This window comes from Numida meleagris, chromosome 12 (genome assembly GCF_002078875.1).
Source record: "Numida meleagris isolate 19003 breed g44 Domestic line chromosome 12, NumMel1.0, whole genome shotgun sequence".
NCBI classification, from domain to species: Eukaryota; Metazoa; Chordata; class Aves; order Galliformes; family Numididae; genus Numida; species Numida meleagris.
The window spans coordinates 8,936,060-8,951,090 of record NC_034420.1 but is presented as its reverse complement, the minus strand read 5'-3'; the positions used below and the strand labels follow the sequence as shown (position 1 = coordinate 8,951,090).

The following is a 15,031-nucleotide window of genomic DNA, read 5'->3' as shown; positions in this document are numbered from 1 at the left end:
TAGGAGATGATAGGGCTAGCACAGGTCTACCAACACTCCTGATTTCTGACTAGGTCAAGTGAAAAAATCCATCAGCAACTCTTCTCCAGCTTGTTTCCTCATAAGCAGGTGCCGATGTCTTGAACCCAAGCACCAGTTAAGTGACAGCCAAGAAAGTGGGTAGAAACCCACTCTTCACCCCATAAATCCATCTGGTTCCTGTGAAATCTGGACTGCTTGGAAGACAAACAGAATGATTGGAAAACTTGTCCTCCAGAAGTAATGATTTTTGATTCAGTGGATAATTTGCTCAAAAATCAAAGGAGATTTTAATCTCATTTTGACATTGATAGAAATTAGGGCAGAAACTCACACGATTTGTGTTACTTGCATGAGATCTTTGTTCTCAAAATCTGTAACAAACAATACAATTGCGAAAAAAAAGAAGCAGTAAGACCTACCTCAAATGCACAGACTTAGATGTACTGTTCTGCAAAGGAGCATGACAGAGTCATCACATTTGCAGACCCTTTCTTGACCGCTTTGGTGTCACTGCTGATGGCAAAGCATGGTAACATGCAATACCTTGAAAAAGTGCAACAATGGAAAGCAAACACCAGGCACTATTCCCTTCAGACTGAGAAACCTTGGTGTACATCGTTACTCCGCAATAAGATCTTTGCAGTTCAAAAACTTCCATAGAGGGATTCACTCCAAAGGCCTGGAGGAGGCAAGGCCAACAAATCACTGCCAGTCTGCTTAGAAAAAAGTGCTGTCATTGCTTCTCTGTGGAGGAGTAAAAAGAAATTTATTCTATGTACGGATGGCTCAATCATAATGCTCTTTTACATCACTTTCTTGTAACCCATCTACACACAACTATTTAAACATTTGTTATAAAGTATGTATGGGGTGACTCATCCAGTTGAAGAATAAGCCTAATTGGTCAAACTTCCAGGACACTGTGTGCTGACTTATAGAAAATCATAATCTCATCTATTAGGAGATGTGACAAGTTGCAGAAGCTATCTAAAATTCCTGGAAGAGGTAGTGTGAAATAAGAACTGTTGCCTAGGGACAGTCTCTTCTTTACAATAATTAAAGAGCTCAGATCTATCCTGTTCTGGATGGATGAAAAATATGCATGCATAAGCTAAGATTCTGGCTTTAGCTTGCTCATGCTAGACAGTTGCCTAATAATTTATTAGGCTCTTCAATAAAAGATAGCTAAAAGGCAGAATAAAGGGCATCTACAGATTTGATTGCCATGTCCATAAGGTCCCACACTTTCCCCAGAGATCCTCCTCTTCTTTGTAATGCAGGTATGACTCAGGGAAAAAAAAGTCAACAAGAACTTGGGAAGTGTCGTTCTATAAGAATGTTCCCATATCTACTGATCAGCAGAGTGGAAAGAAAAGTACTTCCCAGGTTGAAAGAAGAATGTTTAAACCTTCTCCAAAGAGATACGGGTGAGTGGGGAGCATAGCCATAAATACAGAGTCCCACCAGCATTTTTCCACATGCACTCATTAATGATCGGGACTCACTTTGCCATGTTTCTGTTTGAACTGATGCTAATTTTACCCTTTGGGTGAAAAATAAAACACATCTCACTTTGTACTGTACAGGTCACCAAAGTAGAATAATAGCAGACAGAAGAGGACCTCGTGGCTATTTCTTCACACTACCATACCATACTGTTTCCTCAGCATACAGGTATGAGGTGCAGAGACACTCATTGCTCCTCATAGACAGAGCAGTAGAACTGCAGTATCAAAATGGTTCCTTATGAAAATTCTTGAATTTATGCATTACGGTGAACTCACACTAGTTGGATGCTGGGTGGAAGAGCATGCATTCCAATACATGTTATTGGATACAGGTCTCACATATTTGGAGTGCGCTCAGCCAATAGATTGGCTCGAGTATAGATTAATACTTTAATTTCAATCAGTGAATTAGCAAGAATGTGTGGATATTTCCAACACAACATCTATTGGAAAGCTATACAAAGCAACCAGCCAGCAACAGAAAATACGGTGATCTCATTTATATTATCTTTTTTTAAAGCTTTTAAAATTGTAGCCAAACTGAGATAATAAAAGTTAAGTATTTACTATGATTTCCTCTTACAAGAAACAAATGTAATACGATTTCATCAGTACCAGATAATAGGTTTGCTTATAACCAGAGGGCAGTATTTTTAATAACTTCACTAAAAATATAAACTGTTATAAAAATGTGGTGCAATAAAAAAAAGTACAAAAGGTAATGAAATATTACCTATTATCTCAGCTCATTTTTGTCAGAAAATAATACTACAAACTTAATATGATACATGGAAGCCTTATGAAAAGCAGGCGGGGAGAGGCTTATAGTCTTATCCAGCCTTAGACGAGAGGCTGACTGATTAATAAGTTGACACTGAACAGCAAAGAATGGAAATCATATGGACTTTAGGGAAAGGAAATAGCTTAAAAATGAAACTGTCACGTTGCCAGGCTGCATAGGAAGAGCCGAAGCTCCCACAGCCATCCCCGTGGTGCAGCAAAGAGGATGGCAGCTTAAACCTTCCCGTTGGTGCCAGTGCTGTGCATGCTCCCAGAGCCTCCTGCTCCCTTGTGCCTGCTGCTGCATCAGTCCTTGTGCACACATGGGAAAAAGCAATGGCAGAGCAGCACAGAAAATAGGAAGGGAAAAGGAAAATTTAATCCAAAAATGTTTGAGTGCAACAGCAAGCTGAGGGTTTGAAGAAAGGGAAGAATAACTTATGGAAGGTCCTAATGAAAGGAAATAAATGCTTTACAGTAGATGAGCTACACTTCTAACTTCTGGGCCTTCAGAGTGCACAGAGTGTAAGGACGAGATGCTCTTGATTGATTTTTCAACTAACAGGGCTAGAACTTTCGATGGCACCAAACCCTGGTCTTACACCCACACTAATGTTGTTCAGGGCTGCAGGATTAAGTTCTCAATTTCCAGTGATGCACCACCATTTCCAATATCAACAATAATGCTATTTATTGCAGGTCAGAACCCAACCCTTCCCAGAGACTTTACATTTTACTGTTGTTTCTCAGGCACATTGTGTCTGGTTCTGATTTGTATGTTTTTCATGACGGAAAATGTCTGTTGTGGTATTCAAGACTGGGGATTTCAGCGTAGCTAATTTGCTGGGTACTTTACCAGTGGTAACAATGAATTTCACTATGCATGCAGCAAGATCAGTGAGGAATTTAGTCAAAATCAATAGCATGTAAATCCTTTGTAATTTAGATCAAAATATGAGATCTCCACTGGAAAAAAAAATAATAGAAAAAGGAAGCTATACACATTTATTCACAGACTTCTTAGAAATAGATTATAGCTTTAAATATCATGGATGAAAGCTGCAGAATCCTCCATGTGAAATATATTAGTGAATTTCTGGAGAGAACAGAAACAGTACCATTCTGTGGTGCTTCAGAAAGAGTAGCTGAATTTTTTTCCTTTCAATCAGTTCAATAAGCCTTATCCCTCATTTTAGAAAAGAAGAATGATAACAGTTCTTCCCGAATCACATTATGATTTTGAAAGTAATACTGTCTTCTAAATTACTAGAAAATAATTAGAATAAACTTCTCTACTTCTTGCAAGATTAAGAACAACTAGGCCAAATGGAAGCTACCTCAGTCAATTACTCAGTTACTTGGGTGAATTGCTCTTAACTGTAGAGGATGATATTCCTTTCTAAAAATGCGTAAGCCCCATCCCAGTTTTTCAAGGAGAAGAACTATTGATTAGGCATTGCCTAGTCTCTACATTTTCTACTTAAATCATTGATATTTCCTCTGGCTTTGGAAAAGTGAAATCAGATCTTGTATCTTTTTTCAACTTATAGTCTCTGTGCTTTAGTAAAAGCATCACATCTTTTCAATGAAAAGGCAGAAAATACAGGCCGCTACATGCTTGGAGTCTAATTTTAGGAGGAACTGAGGCATTCTAATTTGCTGCAGTCAACAGGAACTGAAGGCACTCAATAATTCATGAGTTTCTTTCCATGTCTCAGTAGAGCCTGTTGAAAATTTCTCAAGGAAACACTTTTCCTCAGAAAAGTTTAATTCCTGTGAACCAGAACTGCTTACAGAACAGGATATGCTTGGATACATTCTAATATCTCTTCTTTTATCCAGTTCAAGTTTTCATCTATAATGAAATAAATACATAATAAAAAAATATTTAAATATGAACAGGGTTACCTGACTACAAAACAAAAGAATTTTTGCAAGATGACAAACCCTTTCAGTCAATTTTCACTTTTTTTCTTAAACACAAATGTTTGAGGAGGAAAAAAATAAGATTCAAGTCTTTTTTACATTCATTTAGTGCAGGAAAACATTTTCATCACTCTTCCTGGGAGAAGAAAACCATTTCCTATGTGCATCTACTTATAAAGATATTTTCAAGCCTGTCCTAAAAAAACCAGCTTCATACTCATGCAGATAAACCTCTCTTTGACACGAGTGATGACGGGAGCGTTAAATTTGTTATGTCTTTACTGTCACTTTGATTTGGCATTTTTAAAATGAATGGCATTTGCATCGGAAGGCAGCAGGATAACCATTTCTTACCTTTAGTCTTTCTGTTACACCATCAGTGAAACTGACTGTGAATTCAGCAATTTTGGGCACTCTGAGTTTTCCTTTGTTCTTCTGGTCAGGCTGATACTCTGTTCTTGTTTTCACAATTACCTGGAAAATATTGACACTTTTAAAGTTCCCGCACACAGCAAGCACTTTTTGTTATCTAAGCCACTGCTTTTCTACACCAACCTTCCCCCAAACCTACAGAAGGATCTCATAACCATCAATTAACACAAACTTATAATTCCCTCGGGAACTAAAAGGCAGATAAATAGACAAGCAGATAACAGAGACCTAGGATGGTGCATCTTAAAATAGCTGAGATCAAAATGCTTAGCACCCATTTTTGTTTAGGGCCAGGCATATCATTTTTATACTGTATTCAATGGGCAGAACATGTACAACAACAAACAGCTCAAACAAAAGAAGACTCTCATGTACTAAAAGCCCCGGCCTAAAAAGTTCCACTGAAGCCAACTTAAAGTTAGGCCGTTTGGCCTCCAGTTGATTCAGGCTCCATATTATCAATATTAATCTCATTCTGTCACCTTGGGTTTTCCCCAGGAGATCTCACTGCCATTTGCTGACTAATCCAGTTCCTGCTAATCTTATAAAACCGAGGTGGCTTACGCCAGTGGAGACGTCCATAAGTACTTTTTAAAAGGGTACAGTCAAATTACCAAAATTGGATTTTCAATCTACATTGAATTTATTCGTAACCTAGAATGATCCTAAATATTTTGGGTAAAACGCCTCCACCACTGTCACCATGACAACCACAAACACAGAAAATACAACACCTAATGCCACCTGCTCCCAGAGGGCTGCACTCTGAAATCAATAGCCCTTCTGATGTATTAGTGTGAGCATATTCATCCTGTTACAGATGCCTAAAAGACTACTCAACCACGAGCCCGTGCAGGTAAACAACGTTGTTAGAGGATGCCAGCATAGATGTATTGTCTTAATCTAGCTAGGAAATGCCAGAGGAGGCAAAATGTCCCCATCCTCAGCACTGGCCAAGGGTTTGAGCTCATCCCTGCAGAAGTGGGGCTGTGTGTGAGCAACCATGAGCAATGGTGGATGCACAGGATTCCGTCAGCCAAGGTCCACAAGGCGTATAACAGTTTGGTGTGACTTGCAAGGCTCAGAGAGATTAAGTACATTAAAGTTCCACATGACAGGGCCAACGCTTGCACTTTTTGGCCTCCCATTCTAAATTTCAGAGCTACACAGGTGTCAGCCTTGCCAAGGTGAAAATAAAACACTCCTCCAGGAGGTCACAGGGGAGAGGCAAGAAGGATCCTAAAGCTCTGCATTAGAAACAAAGTCTTGAAGGTTTGTAGGAAAAGATTAGAAAGCGATATATGAGGTTGAGTTACCAGCTAATGAAGAAGTTTTATGCAAATGAAGACAGTAAAGTGTGGTTTGGACCAGAGAAAACCCCAGGTTTTTAATTCTCCAGCACTTGATGCCACGTGGAAATGAGAGTGAGAGAAAATCAGCATGGAGTCATAAGCCAATTTTCTGGATTCAAATGCAAATCATTAAAGACTAATGAATATTTACATCCTTCAGTAAATCCCTCTCCATAACATTTATTACAGTAGTATTTGCAACATTAAGTCTTGCAAAGAACAGAGGATAAAAAAACACTCAAATATATCTATGTTAGCATTTTGGATCTCAGGACTTCTAAAGACACAACATGTGACACATGGGGACAAGTTTGATTCAGCATATGTGGGATGAACCCTAACTCCACTATGACCCTACTACTGAACCAACCCCTTCCATGCTCTGGAATGCAGGCTGGCACACTTTGGACCAAACAAAACAACACTCCCGCTCCAGTCAGGTCAAGCTTGCCCAGGTTAGCTCTGAATTAACAACAAGTAATAACCCCATTCTCTTGCTCAAAAGAATGCAGGTGCACTCAGGACTACTTACAGCTGGGCCCTAGATTCCAGTCAAGGAAAGGCCTTTTGTAACCCACTACAGTGAATTATACAGTCAGCCATGAACACCTGCCAACCAGGGCTCTGAAACTCCACTCATTCTGTTTTTAAATCTACCAACCACGATACCAAATTGTCACCAATCCATGCTTCCTTCTTGATAAATAATGCTGTTGCCAATAAAATCTTTTTAAATAGGACTTTCCTACAAGCTCTAACATTAGGTCTTAATGAAGGTCCTTGATGCCAAAAAAAAAAAAAATTAAAAGCCTGACATGTTTTTATATATAGTTGACATTTTCTTCCACTCTTTGTCATTACATTCAATGAATATCTTGTAAGGAGGAAAGTATGAAATATGCTGTCGACATACATGCATGAGACTGAAAATAAAGCCACTCAACTCTGCATAAGGCATCAGGTTCAAGTCCAGTAGCAATGTCTATCAGGTCTGGGAATAAGTGAATCAGATCAGCTCCCAGGCAGATCAGAAGCTGCTTGAAACCCAATTTGCTGACTGTGCCAGAAGTGAGATGCGTGTGCGTAGAGCCACAATCATCGGTCAGTGTTTTGCAGGGACATTTGCAGAGGTATCAAAAGGCTTTAGCAAAGGACCTAAGAGATACCTTTGCTGAATGCCTTTTGGCATTGCAAAAGCTAAATAGGTGCTCCGCAGAAATATCTTTGTCAGACGCCTGGTGGAATTACTCAGCAGAAGAAAGGGCAGTCAGTGAGGTCTCCTCTTAAAGGAGAGCACAGAAATAAAATTACAAAGGAAAAACAGAAAACTGAAGACCTGGAGCGTGGGGCTAACGCTCAATACTGTGGCAGTAAGGATAAAAATGCAATTTTGCTAAGGGCTCTGGGCGCGCATTTAGAAGAAAAGAGAGACGTCTTGTTCAGTCGCCTACAGTCTAAATAAATAAGCCAGAGTACAGATCCCACTTCTGCAGCAATGCTCACCCCCCCATCGAACAAGCTGCCACCAGGAAGCCCACGCAAAGGCTTCTGGAAATTGAGCTGTGTTCATCATATGCTTGTGCCTCCAGCCCTAGTGAGAGCACCCCAGGCAGGGCTGCCTCAGCAGCACCTGGGAACAGGAGTGCGCACTGTCAGATGGTAACGGACACACGGAAAGAATAATGAGTCTCAAAGAAATATTCCCTATATTTTTTGCATGATTGATTGCTGCTGTTTTGGTTGTTTGTTCTATTTTCACTTTCTAGTTTTCTGATTCAGGTTGTTAGGGTGGGACAGGATATCTGCCTTCCCCCTGTTCCCCTGCCATCACTTCTTTTTCGTTTTTTCTTTCCATTTTATCATAGAGAAAAAAAAAATATCCCTGGCAGTGAAGTCTTCCAGAAATTCTAACCCAACTGCTGTTGGATGTACAGTAATAAAATCCCCACTGACTCCACAGCCATGGCAATGATCAGAGCTCGTTTATCACTGGCTGCCCCAGAGCAGTTCCATCAGAGACCAGGATCCTACTGTTCCACTGCAAACAAGGCACATTCATCTCACTCCACGACATGTTTCTTGGGAGAGGGATGAGCGTTTATTACAAACCACAGCAAACAACAATCCTGATTCTCTCTTCTTGTTCATTTTTTGCTGACTTCGGTGGAGCTGTTCTTGACTGAAACTGTGAAAGGGGATATAAAATTGGGGTCCTGTGTAGGTCACAATTCAAAGTAAACTGAAGTGGAAGAAATGCCCATCGCTTCATTCCCTTCTCTGCAATGCTATTACAGTGGAAATGTGCTGCACTAAGGGGGTAAGTACCAGAGCCAGCGGCGGGGCTTGGTTGTGCTCCAGCCTCATGAGAACAGACAACAAATGCAAACAATCAAATCAGTGTTTAACTGGACTCTCTTGAACACTCCCCAAATAGACAGTTAGCGCCTTTGCCACTCCTAGTGCAGCAATACCATTCAGCTCATACTCTGCACTTGGCTCCCTGAGTTCTCACCTCCTCCTGTACACTCTTTAAATCTTAACTCATACTCCTCATGATTAAAAATTGGGCTGTTCTGGGTCACCATCCATAACGGTGTGAGCTTTCTGTGGCAGAGAACTGTTACTCTCATTTTCATTCATTGCACAAAACAACTTGCACGTCTGCAAATGGATATTAAAAAGCAAGGACTGTCCCACTGTCAGCCTTCTGGATTAACTGTGACTTTCTGATTGCTGGATGAATACCCTTAGAACAGTTTTGGACATCTACCAGCCTTCCTGTTTCTTCACCTAAGCCCTGATCCAACTTATTCTTGCGCCTCACTTTGTGTTGAGATCATCTGCAAAAGAGAGCAGCCATCCTGCCAGCCCATCCCAGCTGTATGCCTTTAAAGCCCGTATTGTGGATGGAGTCTGGATAAATATCATCTTAGAAGATCTCCCTGCAAATTAGGCCACTGCTATATTCTCAAAGTTTTCACACTGCTTCCCAGAGAACTTCCACTTTTAACTGCAGATACACCATGCTATGACAGATAAAATAAGGAGGACACAAACAAATTACCTGGGACTTTCTTCATTTTACACCCAAGATCAAACTGTTCTTTGAAAGTTGCTTCCTGGAGAAGTTTGCAGAGGAGATTACAACAAGAGAAAAGGACAGAGCAGCAAAAAGACACATCTAATTACAAGAATCCACATGCCTAGTCCTGGCAGCTTCCTCCAAAGCTAAGTTTATCTAGCATTTGAACTCATTAAATTCTAATTCAGTGAAGCTTTTAAGCTTGCACGTAGTCTTATTAACATCAGCAGGATTAGTCAGATATTTGAAGTTAAGTGTGCATTTAAGTGCTTTGGCCAGATCAGAGCTTAAACTTGCTCCAGTCACGTTCCCACAGCCAGCTGTAACTACAAGGCATAGGGCTCCTGTGGCATTCTTCTGCAGGACCACTCCAAGCACTTCCCACAGCAGAATGGGCCCAGTATCTCCAGGGGCAGTCAGGGGAAAAGCTTTGTAATGTGCTGAGTCACACCAGCAACTGGTGGCTGCTGCCAACAGTGCTCAGGTTTTCATTAACTGGGCAGTAGTAGCTCCCTATAAAGGTAATGTTCTTGGGATTAAGTGTTGGCAAGTGATATGGCTAGGATGGGGAGGAAGTCAGATGCTCTATGGAAAATGGCAGTCCTCTGCAGAACTGTCATCTTCGGTCATTCTAGGACAGCAGACACAATTTCACTATGTCTTGAAAGGTTTTTACTTCCTATTTGTTTTCTTGCATCTTCTGCTTCTTTATTCCAATCCCTTAAACGGCCCGTAGCAGCCTACACAGAATGAGCTATGTAAGTTGCAAAAACCCAAACACAACAGGACAAGCCACATCGATCGTGCAGGCCCACACAAGCAAGATTTTTCCAGTGATGCTGTTTGCTAGTACATTTATTGAGTACCAAACTTAAATGCGCTTACTATTCTAGGCTTAACACTACTGACACCAGTGGAGTTAACAGGAGACCTTTCCTTGTTTGCAATGAATGCAAGACCAGTCACCTTCTCTGCAGTGCTGCTTTGGAAAATTACAGGTATGCTCAGGTGAGAAACAAGAGATCAGAGGCTGTGTACACCAGCAGGAAACCCATCGTGGACAATCCTGAGAGAGCAAACAGTAGGAGAGTCTGGGAAATCTAGACCCTTGGGATGCTGAAAGGAAAAGAAGGGCAGCTTCTCACCAAATGGACTATATTAAAAGCATTTGCTTTCAGGGGGAAGGAGCAGGCCAGACGTGAAATGTGACAAATGGAAAAACGCCACACTGAGCATGGAAACTTAAAAAAGATTTTCCTGCAGTGGGATGAAGTAAGTGTTTCAGAAAATGAACTGATATGAATTCTGAGTCTTGTCTCACACTGGCTAAATGTAACATCATTTATTGCCACTTTATATTTGCGTTTGAGCTCAATGGTTTTCCCTGAAGAAATGAGTAATAATATTTAACATAACTGGCATTGTGAAAACTTTAAATTATTCATTGGGAAAAGGACATGCAGCCTTGCTGTAATTCCCACTTCACTGCCACGGTGCATGTAATATATTGTGGTTCAGGTGCTGCAAAGTGCAGACCATAAAAATTTAAAATACTACTTCCCAGGATTATTAATAATGAAGAGTCTCTCACTCAGAGTGGCTTTCAGATTGACAGAAGAGATAAACAAAATGCACTTCTCCTACCAAGGAGAAAGGTTTCAGCCAGGTTCAAAGCCGCCCTTTGTAGTCCCACAAAATGGTTGTAACGCACCCATCAGTTTCCTTATGGTTTAGTCATGCTTACTTTTAAATGACAATAAGACTCTCAGCTTGCAAAGACATGCCTGTATTCATTCCTTGCAAAGAGAGAACAGCAAATAAAATCTTAGCACTGCCACTGACATGGTGGTTTTCTTTGCTGTCATTACCCAACTGAGCATCAGCATCTGAGAAAGACCTTTGACCGAGTCCCAGCTGTGGCATGCTGTCCAGGTTACTGATGATAGCAGAATGGTGACCCCCAGTTTTGGCACTAAATCTGCTGAGACTGAGTCTGTTTTTGTGTGTATGTGCTACGTGCCAAAGGATGGCTAGAATTCACCACCTGCTCCCATGTGAAAATCTCCAGTGACCTACAAGCTCTAATCCTCACACACAGCCAGCCTCAAAGGGCAAATGAGCTGTGCACATTGCCAACAGCAGCTGAAGTTAAAATGCTTCATAGTAAAAGAGCGTAGGAAAAGAGATGGAAAAAAAACACGTTTCAGGGCTTAAAACAATCTCTTTCTTTATAGGCTTAGGATGAAACATTCATGGAGCAGAGCAGCTCCATATCTACCAGTGCATCTCCTGTATGTCCTTCTGACTCTTGCACAGGCTAGTGCTAGAAATAGGGCACGTTGGTCTGGATGGACCAGTGATCTGAGACTACCTGGCAATCAACTATTGCAGATTCCCAGATTTATAGACATTTAGGTCTTTAAAAACTTTCCCAGATAATTTCAACCGTGTCCCATCCCATGGGAGAGGCAGCAGTGCTTCCAAAGCTACAGGGTGATGTATCTCAGCAGGCAGACTTCCCAGAGATTAATAATAAAATTGGTGTGTAGGATGGATGTAATGGTGGTCCCCATGACACCCTACACGCTATCTGAATACACAAAATGCCTGAAATAGCAAGCAGCAAAAGGAAAAAAAAAAAGGAAATAAAAAGGAATAAAGGAAAAGAAAAAGGATGTCCAAGGGTCAAATCCATAGTCTCCATAGTCAATAAAGAAAGCTACAATTGGTGGAAAAAGACTGCTTTTTGCATATTTCCTATATCAGCTCATCTAATGGGTGCTGTGCTAGAAATGATCTTCACAGAGGATGGTAGAAAAAAAGTGTTCTCTTGAATCAGTGCCAGGAGGATATTCCAGGCATAAGGAACATCACAAAAGGACAAAGACAGCAAATGTAATCAGCCCTGGCATCATCAACGAAAGGCAGCACAGAATGCAGAGGCTGCACTGGGAGCTGAAAGCAGCTGAGAAGGGAAAAGCACAGCTCATAAGCACAAAAGTGACTGGAAATTATTCAGTTAAGTCCTCCTACAAATCCTTAGGTTACTACAGCCAGCAGGAACCCATGGGAGGCTGTGAAGGGGCGACAAAAATTGATTTCCATAGGTTCAGATGAGGAAGGGTACAGCAAAGCAGACAAAAGAATCAATCGCTCAGCAGTAGTGACAATAAAATTGTCCAGGGTAAATTAGCAGAGCTCCATTGATTTCATTTAAATGACACAGATTTACACCAGTCGAGAATCCTTCCCCGTCTTACTTCACAAACCAGTAAGCAACTGGTATGTGGGGTTCAACCCACAGCCTTGCTGAAATAACTTATACCTGCAGCAATGGCAATTCACCTTAGAATAAAGAATGGATTGCAACAGGCTTAACCAAACACCCGTACCCTAACACATTTTTCCTGTGTCCATTTCTGCTGCTTCTGCAGAACGCAGCTCTAAGAAATGCAGTGCAGACATCTCTGGGTTTAAGAGAGGCAATGGAGCTCACACAAACAGGCATGAGCTGGCCTTAACCTGCCTAATTCAGACACCGACAGCAGTGCAGTTAAGGAGAGAAATTTCTGCACGGGCTACACAAATCCAGAGACTTTCCATCCTCAAGAGCTGCAGCAGCAACACGTTATCTGTATGCAAGCAAGGTAGCTGCATGCTACCCAGTGGCTGCGCAGGCTGCGAGCACGCTGCGACTGCAGCACAGTGCTGTCCAGAGCAGACACAGGATGAGAGATGCTTGGTGTGTTAGGGGAGGGCAGCCCAACAGCAGCGTGTCCAGAGAAGAAGAGCACGAAGCGCCAAGAACCTCCAGTAGGGCTGTCCGAGCCGAGTAGATAAAATCAGAAAGGTTACCCCAGATGCTGCCAGTGCTGAGCGTTGCTGCAAATATTTATTATGGCTTAATGAGCAGAGGCGGTGTTTACATCCAAACACACATTTAGAGGACAAATGGATTTGCACAGTGCAGAGGGGGACAAATGTCAATGGGGAGGAAGGCTCAGGCTTGGTACTTGTGGAGATTAGGCATTAATTCCCAGGTGCAGGAAGGGAAGAATGAGGCAGGACAGCCTGCCCATTCCTTCAGATTTGCAATACAATGAATAACATTTCTTCTTTTCATGCTTTCTTTCCCTTTGTTCCCTCCTCCTCCCTTTTACTCTTCCTTCTTTCAGTCGCCACAATCACTAACCCTGCCCCATCGCTTCTGTTACCATTTGCTCCTTCCCACTGAACTCCAAAGCTCTCCAGCAGCGCACGCAGGAACACAACACCCAGAGCCCCCCAGACAGCGGCAGGGAGGGCTGAGCCCTGCCCGTACAACGTGTGGCAGCACCCAAAACCAGCCCCACATCACCCTGGCTGCTCTGAGGGCTCTGCAGAGGGCAGGCAGACATTGGGGTTTCAGGACAGAGCTGCACGTATTCCCTAGGGCACAGGAGCAGTCATCCAACGTACTATTAATTATGCTTGCTCAGCTGGTCAGGACAAAACATTATTTTCTGCTAAACCAATAGGGGCAGGCTGCGAGCTCAAGGGACCTTCCTGATTTTCAGGAATTCCTGATTACACCATATAAAAACACAGCCTGGGCAGCCCAGAGCGGGGTGCAGCCGCAGAGGATGAGAGAAGGACCGTGGGGTGGGAAGCGTATTTGAAGAGAGCAGTTCCATCAATTTTCTTTCTTTCTTGGGCTGATGGCAGGAATTTGTCACCAGAGAAATTATTTCTCAAGCCTCCAGATGCATTCAAAATGAAGAACAATGGACCTCATGATAAGCCTTCTGCAGCCTTCCCCACAAAAGACACGCCGGATGTTTTTCTCAGCCCTGACAATAGCTTTCATGAACTTTGGTATTATGTAAAATGAGGATTTTTACTGCCAGAACAGAGGCATTTCCTGCTGGATTACACTGAAGCCGCTGTGACCAAGAGGTCCCCGGTTGTTGGTCTCATTTAAGATTTCAGGGAAGCAGCGTGGGCTGCGAAAAGCCACAGATCTGTTAGCATTATCATTGTAGGGACACGTCACAATTACAGCCAAAGCATTTTGCCTACGCCCAGGAAAACAAATGAACAGCTACCCTTTTCCCCTCTGCTCCTAAAAGAAAGACTTCTTCGTTTTGCTTTTTTTGAATACAAAGGAAATTACATTCAGAAACAAAAAGCCAGGTCAAAGGCTTGTCACCAGTGACAGCTATTATTCCTGCAAAAATGATTCAAGAGCATCTGTCCCTGCCTTCTGCAAATGCTCACCAGCAAGAGAAGGGAGGAGCGAGGGAAAAGCTTGGTGATAGTCAATAAATACAAATGCATAGTAGGCTTAGCACCCTGGGGGGAAATTACCATCCTGGGTACATTTCTCCTCTCACAGCCATACAACTGCAGAAAGAATGGACAGAATGTTGATGCTGCAGGAGGAGGAACATGCGCCTTTGCAGGAGACATCCTCGCTTGGTGCATCAACACCAAACAGCATCAAGGTGGGAGTCAGAAGGAGCTGCCAAGCTCACAGCACATCAGAACACAAACCTGTTAGGAAAGCACCCCCAAAAGGACAGCCAGTAAGCTTATGCATAGCTTTAAGTATATCTCCCCTACACCACGTGATTTATTGTAATCAAGAACTGTCTGAAAAGAGATGGGCTTCAGGAGTTACATCACATGAGCAAGTCTCACTTTGATGGCCTTGCTCTGTACCCTTTCTCTGAACGTGGAGACAGACACAAAAAATCACTTGGAAAGAGGTCAAGCTATGGTGAAACACCCACAGAGGTCAACGCTGGGAACATCTCTAAGTGATCCAGTTACAAAAATATTCTTAAAACAAATAAAAATTCAGATATCTAAAGCCCATGAGAATGACTTTCAGCCTGTACATGCCATGGGCTTTGTGGGTTCCTTTTCAGGAGATATACAGATAAGTATGC

The 15,031-nt window shown here is 42.1% G+C and overlaps 1 protein-coding gene across 2 annotated transcripts in view; it reads right to left on the bottom strand.

Annotated features, from left to right (window-relative positions):
- LOC110405337 (neuron-specific protein family member 2) overlaps positions 1-15,031 on the bottom strand; it is a 37,248-nt gene that overhangs the window by 18,519 nt on the left and 3,698 nt on the right. For both annotated transcript variants that reach the window (XM_021410559.1, XM_021410558.1), the window contains exon 3: positions 4,590-4,709. In XM_021410559.1, the coding sequence (XP_021266234.1) occupies positions 4,590-4,709 (120 nt within the window). The remainder of the gene's footprint in view (positions 1-4,589; positions 4,710-15,031) is intronic.